The sequence below is a fragment of the Sceloporus occidentalis genome, unplaced genomic scaffold (genome assembly GCF_023333645.1).
Source record: "Sceloporus occidentalis isolate IW3139 unplaced genomic scaffold, rSceOcc1.0.p SCAF_1, whole genome shotgun sequence".
Taxonomy (NCBI): domain Eukaryota; kingdom Metazoa; phylum Chordata; class Lepidosauria; order Squamata; family Phrynosomatidae; genus Sceloporus; species Sceloporus occidentalis.
In genome coordinates, this window is record NW_028316981.1 from 11,219,967 (window position 1) to 11,237,036 (window position 17,070).

The following is a 17,070-nucleotide window of genomic DNA, read 5'->3' on the forward strand; positions in this document are numbered from 1 at the left end:
TGCAGGAACTGGGTGTTATTTGGCATCAAGCCAACTTCAACTTACGGCAATGCTCTCAACGAAAGACCTCCAAGAGCCCTGATGATCAACCACCTTACTCAGCCTTACAAACACAGGACTGTGGCTTCCTTGCTTGAATCAATCCACCTGTCCAGCTTGCTGAAAAAAGAGCTTTGTTTAATGCTCATGACACAAGAAGGTTGTTCCTTTCCAGGCAATCTTTGCTGTCCTCTGGAAACATTTGGCCTTTCCTGGCACAGTAGCCATTTCCTCTTGTAGTGCAGACCCCCATTTCACCTGAGGTCCACTTAAACTGGGATAAAGTCCATTATCGAACCACAGAATTGGAAGACACCCCAGAGGCTACCCAACCCCTTTCTGCCATGCAGAAAGATACAATCAAAGCACCTCCAAAAGATGGCCATCCAGCCTATGTTTAAAATCCTTCAAAGAAGGAGATTACACCACTCTCCGAGGGAGTGTTTCCCACTGTGGAACAGCTCTTACTCTCAGGAAGTTTTCAGGAAGTGTTTCGGTGGAATCTTTTTTTCCTGTAACTTGAATCTATTGCCTGTGTCCTAGTCTCTCAAACCATAGAAAACAATAACAACAAAAATACCCAAACAAACTCAAATTATATTTCAACATGCCACAGTTAGAAGTCAGCTTGTGGATGTCTTTTTACAAAAAAAGGAATGTCCCTGGATGGAAAGGGAGTATGGTACTTGGTGGGGCAGGAGCCACATAGACTAAGTTGTGTTATTGTTGTGTGCCTTCATGCCAATTCTGATTTATGGTACACGTATCCTAGGGTTTTCTGGGCAAGATCTATTATTCAGAGAAGGTTTGGCTTTGCCTTCCTCACAGTATGACTTGCCCAAGGTCACTCAAGTGCTTTTTCATAGCTGAATGGTGATTTGAACCCTAGTCTGGGGTCCTAGTCACACACTCAAACCACAACACCATGGAGAGAAACCATGACACCATGAAGTCTCAAGTGCATACAACAGTATTACACAGTCATGATACAGCAAAGTGGGACTAAGGCAAGGTCAGAAGAATGAAGATTAAGGAGAATATGAACCAAAGCAGAACATACCATCAAGAAACAAGACCTTCTGGCTTTAACAGTTTCACACAACTACAAAGACATCTTCAGTCAGTAGTCTGTTTGCTTCACATGCTCTGTGTGCAAAAGATCCCAATTTCATGCTCTTTCACATAAGGAATCCAAATGAAATGTCTATCCAAGTCTGCTGTTAACCAAAAACCAAAAGCTCTGGTCTAGCTGGACCAACTATCTGATTCACGCAGGAACATTTCATGTGTTCTGAGGCTTCATCAGCCACTAGTGCTAAACATTAAAACTTAGTTTTGAGTTCAGTAGAAACCTGTGCAAATGAAAATGCCACTCTTTTCTCCCCTTTATATTCACATGTTGATTTTGGAAAAGATACCAGTTGTTATCACTGTGTCAGGTGGAGGTATTTTTAGCTGTATAGTTATGAATCACTAACCTGATGTACAGTAGCCTCTCCATTCGCTGGGATTCAAGCTCCACTGGCTTGAATGGTGGCATGTGCCCCATTTTGTCCCCCTCCATTTGCCGCCCGTGGGCAAGGGACGCAGAATTGAAAGTCCATGAAAACAGAGGGGTGACTGTATTTTGTTGTAAATATGCAAAGGGATCTTGTAACACCTTTGAGACTAAGTGTGTGAAAGAAGTTGTATTATAAGCTTCTGTAGTCTAGGTCTACTTCTCAGATGCATCTCAGATACACTGTTTGTAGGTTATGATTGTTTCTTTAAAATCTAATATTATTTTTTTCAAGAAAGGACTAAAATCCATATGGGTTTTTTTAAAGCAAGCAATCCTAATTATCATTTTCTGCAAATGTTTTTGAAACTGAAATTCAGAGGAGATTATCAGGAAATCTCTCCATTTTGCCCAGGGTTGTTAGATCTCAGGAACTGGCCCTGGGTCTCCAGTTTTCATCAATCCTCTCCAAGCAGGAGATAAAGGTGCAAATTCTCCAGTTTCAGTGGGCTCAGCTCCAGACAAGAGGAAAGGGAAGCGTGCAAACGTCCGGCTCAGCTAACAGAATGGCAGTTTGATATAATTTGCAAGGCTGAATGGATTTCTTGCTGCAACTTGCGAAGACCCAATAGGAGGTCTGTATATTTAAATACTTTTAGTTTCCTCCTTCCCTCCTAATTGTTGTGGTGCCAGGGCTCAATCTCTGCTCTCCTCTGCATCCACCTTCTATCTAGAAACAAGGATGCCAGACTTTGTATTCCTGATTCTTCTCCCTAAGTAGCCAAAAAGGGATAATCACCTCATTTCACCTGGTTTTGGTAAAAGTTCCTTTGGCTATGATTTCTGTCTTAACTTTCAAAGAGAAAAATATATATTCTCTCTCTCTCTCTGTGTTTGAATGTTAAGCTGTGAGCAACTGTGCTTGCTACCGTATTTAATGCATGATGTTTAATGCCATCACTGGGGCTGCATTTTGGATAGGGGAGACTCAGCTTTACCAGGTTGCTTGCCTTCCTCTTCCCTGTTGACTCCTGGTAGGTAGGGAACACCACTGTTTCCATCAATTATAGCTATGGTACTCTGAGAGCCTTTTTGACTCAAAAATGATCAAAATAGGTTCTGGAGGAAAATACATTATAAGACAGATGTAGAAATGATGTTCTCCAGCCCCCTGAGAGGAAATGTAAACTTGCTTTGTGTATTGCAAAAACTGCACAATTGGCTTCCTCTATCACCTCACCTGAATCTTGGCCTGGAAGACGCTCACTTTCTACAGGGAACTGGATGAACATCGGCTCCTCCACTTCCTCCTCTTCTTCTGCTGGGTGGACAGTGAGGTCAGGCTTGGGAACTAAAAGTCCCTCTTCATTTGATGGCAGAGAGAGAGAGAGAGAGAGAAAGGGGAAAAACGCCCAGAGTTATTGCCAGAAGCATTAATTGGAACAATTCACATAAAAACCACATGCTATTCAACCCATTTCTGGTTGTTTAGCCACTTCCATTAATGGGAGGAGTCAAGAAACAGAGAATGGATTGTATGAGTTGGCTGTGTGCTGGTAAATGCTCCCCTTCATTCTTATGTACCTCCTCCCACTTGCGTAATTTGCTTCATGGGGGGGGGGGGATTTTGGCCTTTCAGATGTTGCCTAGCACCTCTAGCAGCACAGCAAGTGATAAGGAATGCTGGGACCTATAATCCAACCATCTCTGAAGGATCCAACTTTGCTCATCCCTGCTTTCTAATACAGGTTGAGTCTCCCTTCTGAAATCCAAAATATTTCAAAATCCAAAAATACCCTCATGGGTTTCTGATATAGTAACACCTTTGCTTTCTGATGCTTCAATTTGCACAAACCTGATTTTATGCAAAAAAGCATTAAAAATATAGTGTATAAAATTACCCAAGCTATGTCTGTAAGGTATATATGAAACATAAACATATTCACTTAAACAATGAGACTGCTGTTACTATACAAGAGGTTTAATATCAAGAGCATCTGTATGCCAACAACTAAAAGACTGAGGTACAAATCTGGAAGTGTCAGGTGCAAATCTTGCCTTGGCATGCACCTACCAGCTGACCTTAAATCTCCTCAGCTGCAGTATAACTTCACTGACCCAGAGCCTGAAAAGTTACAACCTGTGGTAATCTGGGAGCTGCAATCTCAAAAAACAACTTCTATAACCTTATGGTAGTGTTGTTAAGATTTCAGCTCAGTAGTACAGGAGGAATGCTTTGAATACTTGCAAGTACAGTGGATCCTTGCCTTACGCAGGGGATCCGTTCCGGACCCCCCCACGCATAAGGCTAATTCTGCCTATGCTTGAGCCCCATTCACTTGAATGGGGTTCGTGTGCGCGGCGGTGCAGCGATGTGCGCACACCATGGACACATGCCCCATTCATCTGAATGGGACACGCCACCCTGCGTGCCCCCATGCAGCTTGAGCACATACACTCAAAGCTGTGTATGAAGCGGGCACACAGTACCATGCAAATATTAAGGATTATGTGTCCATGTTACTCCTAACTCAGTGGTCAGGCACTTAGCCTTGACTACAGAAGGTCCCAAGGCTCAACCCTTGGCATATCTGTTTTTTTAAAAGGGTTACAGATAGCAGGTATATGAAGAACTCATTGTGAGAACCTGGACAGCTATCACAGTCAAAGATGATTACAGATGGATTAATAGATCAGTACAGAGTTGTTCAAGCACTTTCCCCCCCAAAATCCTCAGGAATGGCTGCCTAGGCATGGTAACACCTGAGAATGAACCTGTTTGGAAGAGGTCCTTACCCAAAGATTCTACGTCCCCATCTTCCTCCTGCATCACCTGCCAGAACATTGTCCGTGGACCTGGCTGTTTCACACTTGGTTCAACCGTATGCAATGATGCAGCCATTTCCTTGGGATTCACTGGTCCCTGCAAACAGAAGAACATAATTATTTACAGACTGCCATCAAATACATGTGTGGCATTCTGTGGGGTAACACAAATAAAAGTCCTTTTCCCAGAGTGACTTCCAAACTAGAATTCAACATATGCAAGGAAACAGAGAGGGGAGGAAGAAAAAGGAGGCAAGAACAAACAAATGTGCAACCTTTACCCATACTAGACTCCTGTTACACAAACACATACACCAATAAGGGTGCAGATGCAAAATTCAAGCCTTCTATCACTTTATATCCACAACCTTACATTAGCTATAATTTCTTCCTTCACTACAGTGTTACAGACCATAAAACAAGGCACAACCCTCTTCCTGCTCCCCCACCCCCATTTTTGGTCTGTTTCTTTCTGACTTCTTTGGCCAGAAACTTTTCCTAGGGAAGTCAGGCCCAAAACACACAGGCCAAATAACGCATCTAACACTCTAGCAGCTACATAGATGGCCAGTTCCTGTTTTGAAGGGGGAGGAGAAGGCCCATGGGGGGGGGGAGGCAACAGCCATCTCCCCTGAGGCTGCCAGTCTGTCAGTCTTTCTTTCTTTTCTTTTAATAAAAAAGGACCCTAAGTTAGATATGTGTTTGTATCCTGCATGCGTGCAAAACCAGCTTTGGGAGTTGCATAAAGCCCATCTCAGTTCGTTCCTCTCACTCACAGCCATCATTCACAAACCTCAGTGAGGTTCTCTTCGGCTCTTTCATGTCCTTCCAGAGGAGGCAATGAATTGGAGTTGTTGGTCACTTGGTGCCCATTGCCTGGAAAAGACAGAAAGGAGATTTTAGAAAGGACAAGGGGATAGAAACGACCAATAATTTCATCCCTACAGTGGCCAGAGACAAAAGGTAGTGACAGAGGAGGTACCTGTACCTGGTTTGGTTGTACAAAAAGGAGCTTTGGCAGTTTTTCATGGTGGAAGTTTTGTCCCTAGAGCAGATGTGGTGGGTTGGAGGGTGAAGGAAGACTACACCTCCTAAAATTAATCTTCTCCTCTACAGAGCTAATCCGAAAAATATTTCTTAGAATGTTTAGGACAATGCCTTTTTATATCAGTATCCTGCATTCCAGTAGACATGCAGATGTGTTCTGGAAAGCCTTCAAACCAGACATGACAACAGAAGCACCCAAAAAAGACATGGGCTGTATCTGCCCTGCAGAATTAATGCAGTTTGACAACCGCTTTAACTGTCATGGCTCAGTGCTATGGTTTTCTAAGATTTGTAGTTTTGTGAGACATTTAGACCTCTCTATCAGAGAGGTCTGGTGCTACAATTAACTAGAAATCCCATAGCACTGAGTTATGGCAATTAAAGTGGTGTCAAACTGCTATACTGCCAGTGCAGATGCAGCCATGGTAGCTAAAGCCCATCTTACCTATGCATGTATTTCTCAGCAGTGGGTACACAGAGTACACATCCTACCTCTGATTCTGGAGGGAATAAATAGTCACTATGATAAGTGGCCCTTGATAGCATTTAACTGCCACAAACTGGTCTAACTCCCTTTAAACTAATCCTTACATTTTGTGGTAGAAGTTCTACAGTATACCTATAGATATGTGAAGAAACACTTCCTTGGATCTGTCCCAAAACTCTCATCACTCAGCTTGAATGGATGATTCCCATTGGGAAAGAAGGGAAAAAAATCTCCCTTCATAGTAGGTTAAATTTTAAGAGGAAAAAACCCACTGTATTCCCAGTCTTTTCCCACGGCACAAGGGATGATCCAATTCATCAGCTACAAATTATGGAGCATCTTAAATAGCACAACTAAGAGGCTTGACAGACTGGCAGCTCCATGCCGCCTGTCTTTCTCCCTTGTCTGTGCCGCTGCAGCCACCATGGGGCACCGACACGCACCCTAAAAAGAAGATGCCTAGAGCGGCTTCTTTTTAGGAGTGCCATAATGGTGCTCGCGCGCATTGACAAGGACGCTTCCAGCGAGCGCCATTTGGGTGCATGGATGCTCATGCATCATCATTGCATGCACTGTGTGGGTGGGGTGCCAGTAAGATGGTGCATGGGTTCCGCTAGAAGGGCTGGGGGCGTATGGATACCCAGCCCTCTGGATCCCTATGACAGCGCTTCGGGCCGTCTGTATCAGGCCTATGCAATGGTTTACCCTGACATAATAAGGGTTGTGCCACCCTGAATAAGACATCACCACTGCACAATCTCCAGGAAAAATACAATCTCATGTGTAACAGTATATTGTCAGCATAAAGCCATAACATGGTTCTGGTAGAATTTCCTTTTGGGGAGTTGCTCTAGTCCAATGAACAGTCTGATTGCCACTTTTTCTGCATACTTTCTAGTTATACAGTATCATTTTTTAGAGGAAGAGGCATAGCAGCTGGAACCCATCGTTCATGATACTAGAGAAGGCTGACATTCAATTGGAAAAATCATTTTTAAAAAAGACTGATGTGTTGATTGTCATTACAAAACACACCAATTAGCAAAACTCAGTAAGAAAAGAAGAAGGAAAACACAAGAGGGTTATATAATGTGTGATAATCAGTTTCCTTCCCACCAGGTTTAAAAACAAAGGACCAAGGTTGTGTTAAAACACTCATGGACGTTCTGGCTGGGGATGATGGAAGTTATAGTATGAATGCTGATAGGCCACCAAGTCAGGCTGCAGCATTAGCAGCTCAGTGAGAGAAGACTCACCCAAGAAATTATTCTCCTTGTTACTCTTCTGCTTGACTTCCTTACAGATCCCTTTCTGATTCAGGTCTGAAGAATCACCTTCTGCATCCAAGGGAGCTTTGGTCATTTCTGGTTCCTAAGAAAAGAAAAGAAAATACACACTTGTTTAGATCAGAGCTGGAATAAGTCCGAACAACAAAAAGTAAAAGTTCCCATCCACTGAAGTCCACTCCACTGCTAACTATATGAAAACCAGCCAACATAATGACATCATAACCACCCCTTGCATTTTCTGTTTACTCTCTGCTCCTTGAAATCCTAGCAAGCTGCAACAGAGGGAGATGAAATTGGATATACAGAGCCATTCTACCAGTCCTGGTTGAAAGTCTCTGGAGCAGCAGAAAACAAACTTGCTCCATTCTCAATATGACATCTCTTCAAATATTTAAACATATCTATCATGTCACCTCTTAGACTTCTCTTCCCCAAGCTAAACATACCCAGCTCCCTAAGTGCTCCTCACAGAGCATGGTTTCCAGACATTTCACCATTTTGGTCACCTTCTTCTGGACATGCTCCAGCTTGCCAACATCTAGCTTTATTCATATTCTACATCCCTGATCTATTAAAAATACATAGGACTGAATATTAAAACCTCACCTGCCACATCTCTCTCTCATCCTCTTGCTGGTTCATCATGAAGTCCTCCACCAGGGCCAGAGCCTGGGAGCAGGTGTCCGGCCCGCCGGCTCGGATCCAGCCCTGGAGGTCTGGTGGGAGGCTGGCCAGGAACTGCTCCAGGATCAACAGCTCCAGGATCTGCTCCTTGCTGCGTCTCTCTGGCCTCAGCCACTGGTGGCAGAGCTCCTGCAACTGGTTGTAAATACTTCGGGGGTCTTCAGACATCTGGCAGTAGAACTGCCTGAAGTGCTGGCGCTGCAGCTCCATCCTCAGGGCATCCTCTCGCAAGATGGCGGCCTTCACTTTCCCATAATCCTTCTTGTCTCTGGCTTCCAGGCCCCTAAAGGCCTGCTCTGCTTTTCCACTAAGTGCTGGCAAGAGCCTGGCTACCCATTCTACTCTAGGCCACTGGCAGGCTCTGGCCACTTGCTCAAAGGAGGCCAGGAAGCCCTTGGCATCATCCCATGGAGCGGTGTCTGCTAACTCCAGGTTCTCCTGCACCACGGGAGATGTCTGCATGGTCTTCAGGAACTCCTGCCACTGAGTTTCCCAATGCTGGTGCATCCCTCTGTATGCTTCCCGTTTGAGGTCCCGTGGTGGTCTCCACCTTGAATGTTCCCTCGGGCATCCAGAAAGAACCACACTGGACGGTTTTCTTAGTCCTTCCAGCCTGTCCGGTAGTTCTGGACTTGAAGTTTCTAGTTCCATTTTCAGCTGGCTTTGCAAGGCCAAATTTAGAATTTGAAAGCCAGGGGAATAAGGACCTGCCCCTGGTGTCAGGTCAATCCAAAGAGAAATCCTCACACCTTGTCCCCTCCCTAGTCCTTAAATTCTTGGCTTAATTAAAAACACAGCTTTCTTGGCTTATGCTATCTCAGGGCTGAAGGCAGCAGCCTTGTAGCAAAAGCACAGAAGTAGTCAAAGCACTCTTGGAAGTGCAAGATGATACTTGCAAGAGGAACACGTCCCTGAAGAAACAAAACACACAGAGATATACACAATGGAAGACTTGAAACAAATACCAACAGCCAACTGCTAACCTATAGGAATACCAACTTTTTACCAGCCTTTGCACCTGTGCTCTCTAACAGAAGTTCAGCCTACTGAAACTGGCAGCAAAAAGAAAAGCTGCACAAACTCTTGCCATTTGCAGATAAAGTTGTCCTTCGACAATACAGTGGTCTCTCCGCATTTGCTGGGGTTAGGGGTGAAGGACCCCCATGAATATGGGAAAACCACAAATAAAAAACACTATTCTTTTTTCCTAAGCAAACACCTCTCTAGCAATCTCCAGGTGCTCCAGTGCAACTCTATGGTTAACATCTGTCACAGTGTGACCAGAGAATCATGCTGGAAGACCTACAAACGCCTAGAGGCGTGTCTTCTCTTGAAATGTCTAGGTTCTCCAGCACAACTCTATAGTCAACTTTTGGCAGAGTTTAGCTGGAGGACCTAGAGATTCCTAGAGAACATACTAATCAAAACTGCAAATAATCAAATCTGCAAAAGTAAAAGCCACAAATGTGGAGAGCCAACTGTACACAGGGAGACCAAGCCTAATAGTCAGTTTTGGGATCAGGAGCCAGCAACATGCTAGTGGTGACACCCAGCTCCTATTTCTCTTTTCAACCTAACTCCAAGTAAGCTTTCTTGTGGGTTTTTCGGGCTATGTGGCCATGTTCTAGAAGAGTTGGCACTGTCAGGATGCACAGGGAAGCCACTGAAATCCACAAACACCCGGACAATTTCAACAGAAAAGAGGAAACCCTTAAAGTAAACAAGGCTTGGCTACCAGTCCTGAAAAATAGCAAGATAAAGACTCAACAAATGCAAATGAGAACTCTCCCAGTAGACAATGAGCACTATCAAGCAGACACTAATTTTCTTTTGCAGACCCTCCTACCCTGAGGCCTGCCATTAGCAACAAAACATTACACATGCAAATCACCTCTGCCTCTCCAGGTCACACAATATATACAGTATATCCAAGTCCCTTCCAGGCAAGCATTCTCTGAAGATGCCAGCCACAGATGCTGGTGAACCATCGGAAAGAAACTCTTCTAGAACATCACCACATAGCCCAAAAAACCCATAAAAAACTGAATGCCGGCCATGAAAGCCTTCGACTTCCAAGGAAGCTGTTTCTTGTTAAACCAGTTTCTGGCATCAGCAATGGACTGGATGAGGACAATCAAAGGGAATCTTAATCCAGACAAAACACACAGATACATCCTGTGCTGGATGGAGTTACACTCCTCTTGAAGATACAAGTTCCTAGTTTCGATATGGTCTTGGATTCAGCCCTGAGCCAGGTTTGTGTAGTTGCCAGGAGTGCACTTGAAACAGTTAAATCTAGTGCCTGAACTGAACCCAATCCTGGAAATCCCAGATTTGGACATGGCGGTATATACCTCAGTGACATCCTGGTCGAATTACAGGTTGAGTCTCTCTTAGCTGAAATGCTTGAAGTGGCATCGCTACTCTTTGATGACAACCGGTGCTGAGGGCTGCCAGTGTGTGTATGCCTGCGTGTATACGCACATGCGCAGAGGGTTACTCCACCCCATCTTGCTAACTTGCTCACCTGTCCCCCTTCCCTACCCCCCTCCACCATCTGCCTGTTTGTTTCTCCCTCCTTACCTCCCCTCCCCACTCACTGCACTGTCCCCTGGAGACTGCTGCATCACTGCAGGGCTTCTTCCCCAGGGAGAAAGCCCCATGACACAATGGGTGTCTGGGCAGTGGCGTCACTAGGGGTGTGGATTGCACCAGGTGACAGCCTAAGGGAGATGACACCACTGCTCCTGAAACATCGGCCTTTTGGCAGAAACGGGATGTGGCATTTCCCTGCGTCCCTTTAAAATGGTGAATGGTGTGTGTTGGTTGAGACTCAATGAGAGGATAAAGGAGAGGCCTCAATTTTTTAAAAAAATTAAAATTTCAAAACTCAAAATGTTTATTTTTTAAGAGAACTTACACACATTCAAACTAGACAATGAAGAAATAGACACAGTAAAAGAGTTCTCATAACTGGGATCAAACATTGATCGGAACAGGGTCTGCAGCCAGGAAATCAGAAGGTTAAGAATGGGGAGGGCGGCAATGAAAGAACTAAAAAAGATCCTAAAATGCAAAGACAAACAACTCAGCACAAAATTCAGAATCATTCAAGCCATTGTATTCCCTATTACCATGTATGGATGTGAGAACTGGACAGTCAAGAAAGAAGATAGGAGGAAAATCCATTCATTGAGATGTGGTGCTGGAGAAGAGTGCAGAGGATCCCACAGACAGCCAAAAGGACAAACAAATGGGTCCTAGAGCAGATCAAGCCAGAAATATTCCTAGAAGCCAAGATGACAAGACTTAAGACTGTCATACTTTGGACACATCATGAGAAGGCATGAATCACTGGAAAAGACAATAATGCTAGGAAAGGTGGAGGGAAGCAGAAAGAGAGGAAGGCCACATACTAGATGGATGGACTTTATTAAAGAGACCTGGGTTTGCAGGACTTGGGCAGAGTAGTAGAGGACAGGGGGGCCTGGAGATGTCTCATCCATAGAGTCGCTGTGAGTCAAGAACGACGCGAACAGTTATTGCAGATCTCAGCCACAAGTGGTATGATAACACTGGAGGGGAAGCAAGCAAGATTCAAGCCTGTTCCCAGTCTTTTCTGAATATGGTGCCCAAATTTAAAACAGCATTGAAGACCAGTCTCTTCCCGCAGGCTTATCCAGATGATTTTAAAGCTATGAATTGAGATGATGGATTTGAAATGCAGATTGTTTTAAAAAGTCCATGTCTTATAAGAATCCCGGACAAGAATTGGCATTAGTATTTCTCGATGCAGAAAAAGCATTTGACAACCTAAATTGGCGGTATATGACAAAATTAATGCAAAAATTGGATTCAGGGGACAATCTGATAAAGTGGGTAAAAGAAGTATAAACAGAACAAACTGCAAGAATTATAGTTAATGAAACAGACAAATGTAAAATTGATAAAGGTACCAGACAGGGGTGTCCTTTATCACCCCTATTATTTATAATGTTCGTAGAAATATTATGTAATAAGATAAGGGAAGAACAGGATATAAAAGGAACCTGTATAAAAGGAAAAGAATACAGAATCAGGGCTTACGCAGACAATATTATTATTATAGCTGAAGACCCACTTAGAAACCTCGAGAAAATACTGCAAATAATTGGCGAATTTGGAGACTGTGTGAGATTCAAGATTAACAAATCAAAATCAGCTCTAATGACATGTAATATGAAGAAAAAAAAATCAAGACTGGCTACAGATGAAAATGGGAATTCAAATACAGAAAAAAGTTAAATATCTGGGAATATACATTACAAAGAAAAAAGGAGATTTATTCGGCAATAATTATAGATCTGGCAAGAAGTTAAGAAGAATTTGGAAAATTGGTCAAAATTACAAATATCCCTGTTAGGTAGAATATCCATCCTAAAAATGTGTGTTTTACCAAAAATCATTTTGTTTTGTTTCAGCATCTCCCAATTATTACAAATGATTTGATATTTAGACAATGGAAGAAAGATTAAAATTTATTTGGGCAGGTAAAAAAATCAAGACTAAAATGGAGCTCTTTAATAGATAGTAAAGAAAGAGGAGGGTTAACCGTACCTAGGGATGCCATAACCCGGCAGCCCCCGGGAAAAACCCACTTTTGGGGGCCCCCTCCTGGCCCCGGTCCGGTTTGGCCCCCAGCCCGGGACTGTGCGGCGCCAACCCACCTTCCCCTGCCTCCCTGCATGGTCGCGCCACCCACCTCCACCTCCATTTCTCTTTCCCTCCTTGCCTTCCCAAACTGAAGGCAGCGCTGCCTTGGGTCTGAGATGGCAAGGAGGGAAGGAGAAGTTGGCACGAGCCGTTTCTCTTTCCCTCCTTGCCTTCCCAAACCGAAGGCAGCGCTGCCTTGGGTCTGGGAGGGCAAACGGGGGCACACCCGTGGCACACATGCCATAGGTTCGCCATCATGGGTCTAGGAATAATGCCCAAATGTCCTCCATTTTGATCATGCCTAAGAAACATGCATTTATAGTAACATTTTTTAAAAACATCAGTTTTTTCACATGTCCTCCATTGTTAAAAATGTGCCCTACATTTGAAAATTTTGTCCTACATTTGTCCTACATTTGTCCCGGTTAGGAGGTCCAGACTTATGGCAACCCTAACCGTACCTGACCCAAGGTTATATCTTGATTTCAGTAAGGCCTTTGACAGGGTTCCCCATGACATTCTTGCAAACAAGCTTGTAAAATGTGGGCTAGACAAGGCAACTGTTAAGTGGATTTGTAACTGGTTGACCGGCCAAAGACAAAGAGTGCTCAACAATGGCTCCCTTTCATCCTGGAGAGAAGTGACCAGTGGAGTCCCACAGGGCTCTGTCCTGGGCCCAGTACTGTTCAACATCGTTATCAATGACTTGGAGGACAAAATTGGGGGAATACTTATCAAATTTGCAGATGACACCAAATTAGGAGGAATAACTAATACCCCAGAGGACAGGATCAACATTCAAAATGACCTGAATAGAGTAGAAAGCTGGGCCAAAGCTAACAAAATGAAATTCAACAGGGAGAAATGTAAGGTACTGCACTTAGGGCGAAAAAATGAAATGCACAGATATAGGATGGGGAACACCTGTCTGAATGAAACTACGTGTGAAAGGGATCTAGGAGTCCAAGTTGACCATAAGTTGAACATGAGTCAACAGTGCGATGCGGCAGCTAACAAGGCCAATGCGATTTTAGGCTGCATCAATAGAAGTATAGTGTCTAGATCAAGGGAAGTAATAGTGCCACTCTATTCTGCTTTGGTCAGGCCCAACCTAGAATATTGTGTCCAGTTCTGGGCGCCACAATTAAAAAAGGACATTGAGAAACTGGAGCGTGTCCAAAGGAGGGCGACTAAAATGGTGAAGGGTCTGGAAACCTTGCCCTATGAGGAACGACTCAGGGAGCTGGGGATGTTTAGCCTGGAGAAGAGAAGGTTAAGAGGTGATATGATAGCCCTATTTAAATATTTGAAGGGATGTCATATTGAGGAGGGAGCAAGCTTGTTTTCTGCTGCTCCAGAGACTAGGACCCGGAGCAATGGATGCAAGCTGCAGGAAAAGAGATTCCACCTCAACATTAGAAGGAACCTCCTGACAGTAAGGGCTGTTCAACAGTGGAACAAACTCCCTTGGAGTGTAGTGGAGTTTCCCTCCTTGGAGGTCTTCAAACAGAGACTGGATGGCCATCTGTCGGGGATGCTTTGATCTGGGTTTCCTGCATGGCAGGGGTTTGGACTGGATGGCCCTTGCGGTCTCTTCCAACTCTATGATTCTATGATATTATCATGCTTGTTGCCTTGACTGGATATTGGAATGGATATACTTGGAGAATGAAAAATTATTACATTTAGAGGGGTTTAACATAATTTATGGATAGCATGCATACCTATGGTATGGAAAATTGGTACAGAATTAGAAGAGCTTTATTGAGGGTTTGGAGGATATACAAAGAGGAAATGTATAGGTATGTCCCAGACTGGGTTTCTCCACACGAGGCTTTTTTAAAGACAGTAAAAATGGAAAGTAGAGGATGCTTAAAAATAAAATAAAAAATAAAAAAGAGAGAATGGGAATAAAATAATCAAAGCAAAAGAAGAATTCGAAGAAAAGGAAATAAAATTACAATGGTTTCCCTACCACCAACTGCTTGAGAGGTATATAATGGATAACAAACAATTTGGAATTGGAAAAGAGACGGAGCTAGACAACATTATTCATAAAGGAAAGAGAAAAGGATGAATTTCAAAATTGTATAAATTATATTTAAAATTAGAATTAGTGAAAGAAATAACCAAACCTTGTATGATTAAATGAGCAAGAAATATAGGCTACACGTTGGAAATATAGATACAGTGGACCCTTGGTATCTGCTAGGGTTTGTTTCCAGGACCCTCCCTCCCCCCATGGATACCAAAATCCGTGAATGCTTAAGTTCCATTAAATATAACGGCAAGTGAAATGTGTCCTTTATATCAAATGGCAAAAATCAATGTTTGCTTTTTGGGATTAATTTATATTTTAAATATTTTCAAACTGTGGATGCTTATATCCGTGGATATGGAGGGGCTGACTATATTCTAAATTCCCCCAAAATCTGAAATCCAAAACACCTCTGGTCCCAATGGTTCCAGACAAGGGAGACTCAACTTGTAATGATTTTATCTTACAACGGAAGAAGGTGGAAGCCGAAACATCTTGCTCTTGAGATGCATTTCAAAGTTCTCTGTGTTGATCACTTCAACAAATACACATGCACATATGTACACTGTAGGGATGCCAAAGTGAAAACTCGAGAGCACTCTTTTTCCCATTTAGTGGTTGTGTAGAAGAGGGAATTTCAGCAGGTGGCTGCTTGTCACACAACCAGGTGGTCACAAGCAAAACCTGCTGAAATCCCCTCTTCTACACCACCATTAAAGGCAGAGAAGCCCTCCCCAGTTTTCACTTTGGCAACCTTAGACTGGGACTTGTAATGGGATCTGTAATGGTACGTAGGAGTAGAAAAGGGGTTTTTCGTGGTATGTGGCCATGTTCTAGAAAATTTTCTTCCTGACATTTCGCCAGCATCAAAAACCATGGATGCTGGCCATGAAAGCCTTCGACTTCACAGTAGAAAAGGGCTTGTCATACCACTGCCATCCTCTTTCAGCAGAGGTGGCTTATCATACCATTGCCATTCTCTGAAGAGGCTGAGAGTGTGTGACTTGCCCATTGTCACACAGTGGGTTTCCAAGGCCAAATGGGGATTCGAACCCTGGTCTCCAGAGTCATAGTCCAACACTCAAACCACAACACCAAACCAATTTCTATCCCCCCTCCAAGCCTTCCAGGTTACCCCTGAAGAGCAGCTCCCTTAAGAGGAAAACAAAGTAAGCCCAGCCCTAATATTTTTTACGATGGACAGCATGGCGAAGTGGTTTAAGCGCTGGGTGATCCTGGTCAAGTCACTTGCTTTCAGCCTCAGAGGATAGCCATGGCAAACCCTCTCAGAAGAAGCTTGCTGAGAAAAAAAACATGACAGGTTCTCCTGTCAAGAACAGCCTTTCCCTCCTTTTTATGGACCTTGGCAGAGTCACACTCTCTCAGCCTCAAGGTACAACCATGGGAAATTAGCCATGACTCCCTATATGGGGAGAAAGGTGGGATATAAGGAAATAAAATAATAATAACAATTATTATTATTATTATTATTAATGGGCTGTAGACCTTGTCAGAGTCACACTCTCTCAGCCTCAGGGGAAGGCCATGGCAAACCCTCTCTGAAGAAACCTGCCAAGAGAAACCCCATGACAACAACCACATGTCTTTATGCCTGGGTCCATGTCCCCCATCTTTTGATCCCAAGCCCTGCCCTCTGCTCTGGGGGGCTGCGGCAGAGGGCCTGTCTCGGGGGGAGGGGCTTCCTAGTGTCCAGGAGGTCCTTTTTGTCCCCCAGGGCCCCCGTAGGAGAGCAGAGGGAGAGAGGCTAATAATGGAGCCAATAGTGAATGGAGGGAAGGAGGCAGGGAAAGGGAATCTCATACAAAAGACCCACCCGGCGCCATTCAGGACCCACCGTCCCTCCCTCCTTCCCCCCAAGCACCCACCTACCTAACTGCAAGGCTCCCGCCTCAGAGGACCAGGACCAGGACCAGGACCAGGAGGAGGCGCCGGTTGCCCTGGAAAGAGAGGCTGCCTGGAAGCCCTGCCTTCCCTCCCCTTTTCCCCAGAGGCTTAATGGCGGCGGCGGCGGCGGCGGCGGCGGCGACAGCGCTGCCCTCAGAGGCCAAAGACGCTGCACGCCAGCGCCCCCTGGAGGACGGCCAGGCACTGCTCCCTCCACTCGCCTCCACTCAGCCCCTGCCTAAAGGGAAGAAGAAGGGCACAGACTGATAGATAGCCCTCTGGGTGGCTGGGCGGGTGGCTGTGCCTTGATTTCACACACATACATACACCATAGATAGATAGATAGATAGATAGATAGATAGATAGATAGATAGATAGATAGATAGATAGATAGATAGATAGATAGAGTGTGTATATTACACACAGACACTATATATATATATATATATAGTCAGTGTATGTGTGTGTGTGTATTTACTTTACACACAATACACCATAGATAGATAGATAGATAGGTAGATAGGTAGAGTGTGTGTGTGTGTGTGTGTGTGTGTGTGTGTGTGTA

At 44.2% G+C, this 17,070-nt stretch overlaps 1 protein-coding gene across 4 annotated transcripts in view; it reads right to left on the reverse strand.

The window, feature by feature from the left end:
• The window catches only part of LOC149320726 (zinc finger protein 18-like), a 38,570-nt gene extending 21,967 nt beyond the window's left edge, over positions 1-16,603 (reverse strand). For all 4 annotated transcript variants that reach the window (XM_089503834.1, XM_089503841.1, XM_089503826.1 and 1 more), the window contains exons 1-6: positions 16,491-16,603; positions 7,793-8,781; positions 7,154-7,268; positions 5,157-5,239; positions 4,334-4,460; positions 2,773-2,900 (exon numbers count right to left, since the gene is read on the reverse strand). In XM_089503834.1, the coding sequence (XP_089359960.1) occupies positions 2,773-2,900; positions 4,334-4,460; positions 5,157-5,239; positions 7,154-7,268; positions 7,793-8,521 (1,182 nt within the window). In that variant the 5' untranslated portion in view covers positions 8,522-8,781; positions 16,491-16,603. The remainder of the gene's footprint in view (positions 1-2,772; positions 2,901-4,333; positions 4,461-5,156; positions 5,240-7,153; positions 7,269-7,792; positions 8,782-16,490) is intronic.
• Between the last annotated feature and the right edge of the window lie 467 nt (positions 16,604-17,070).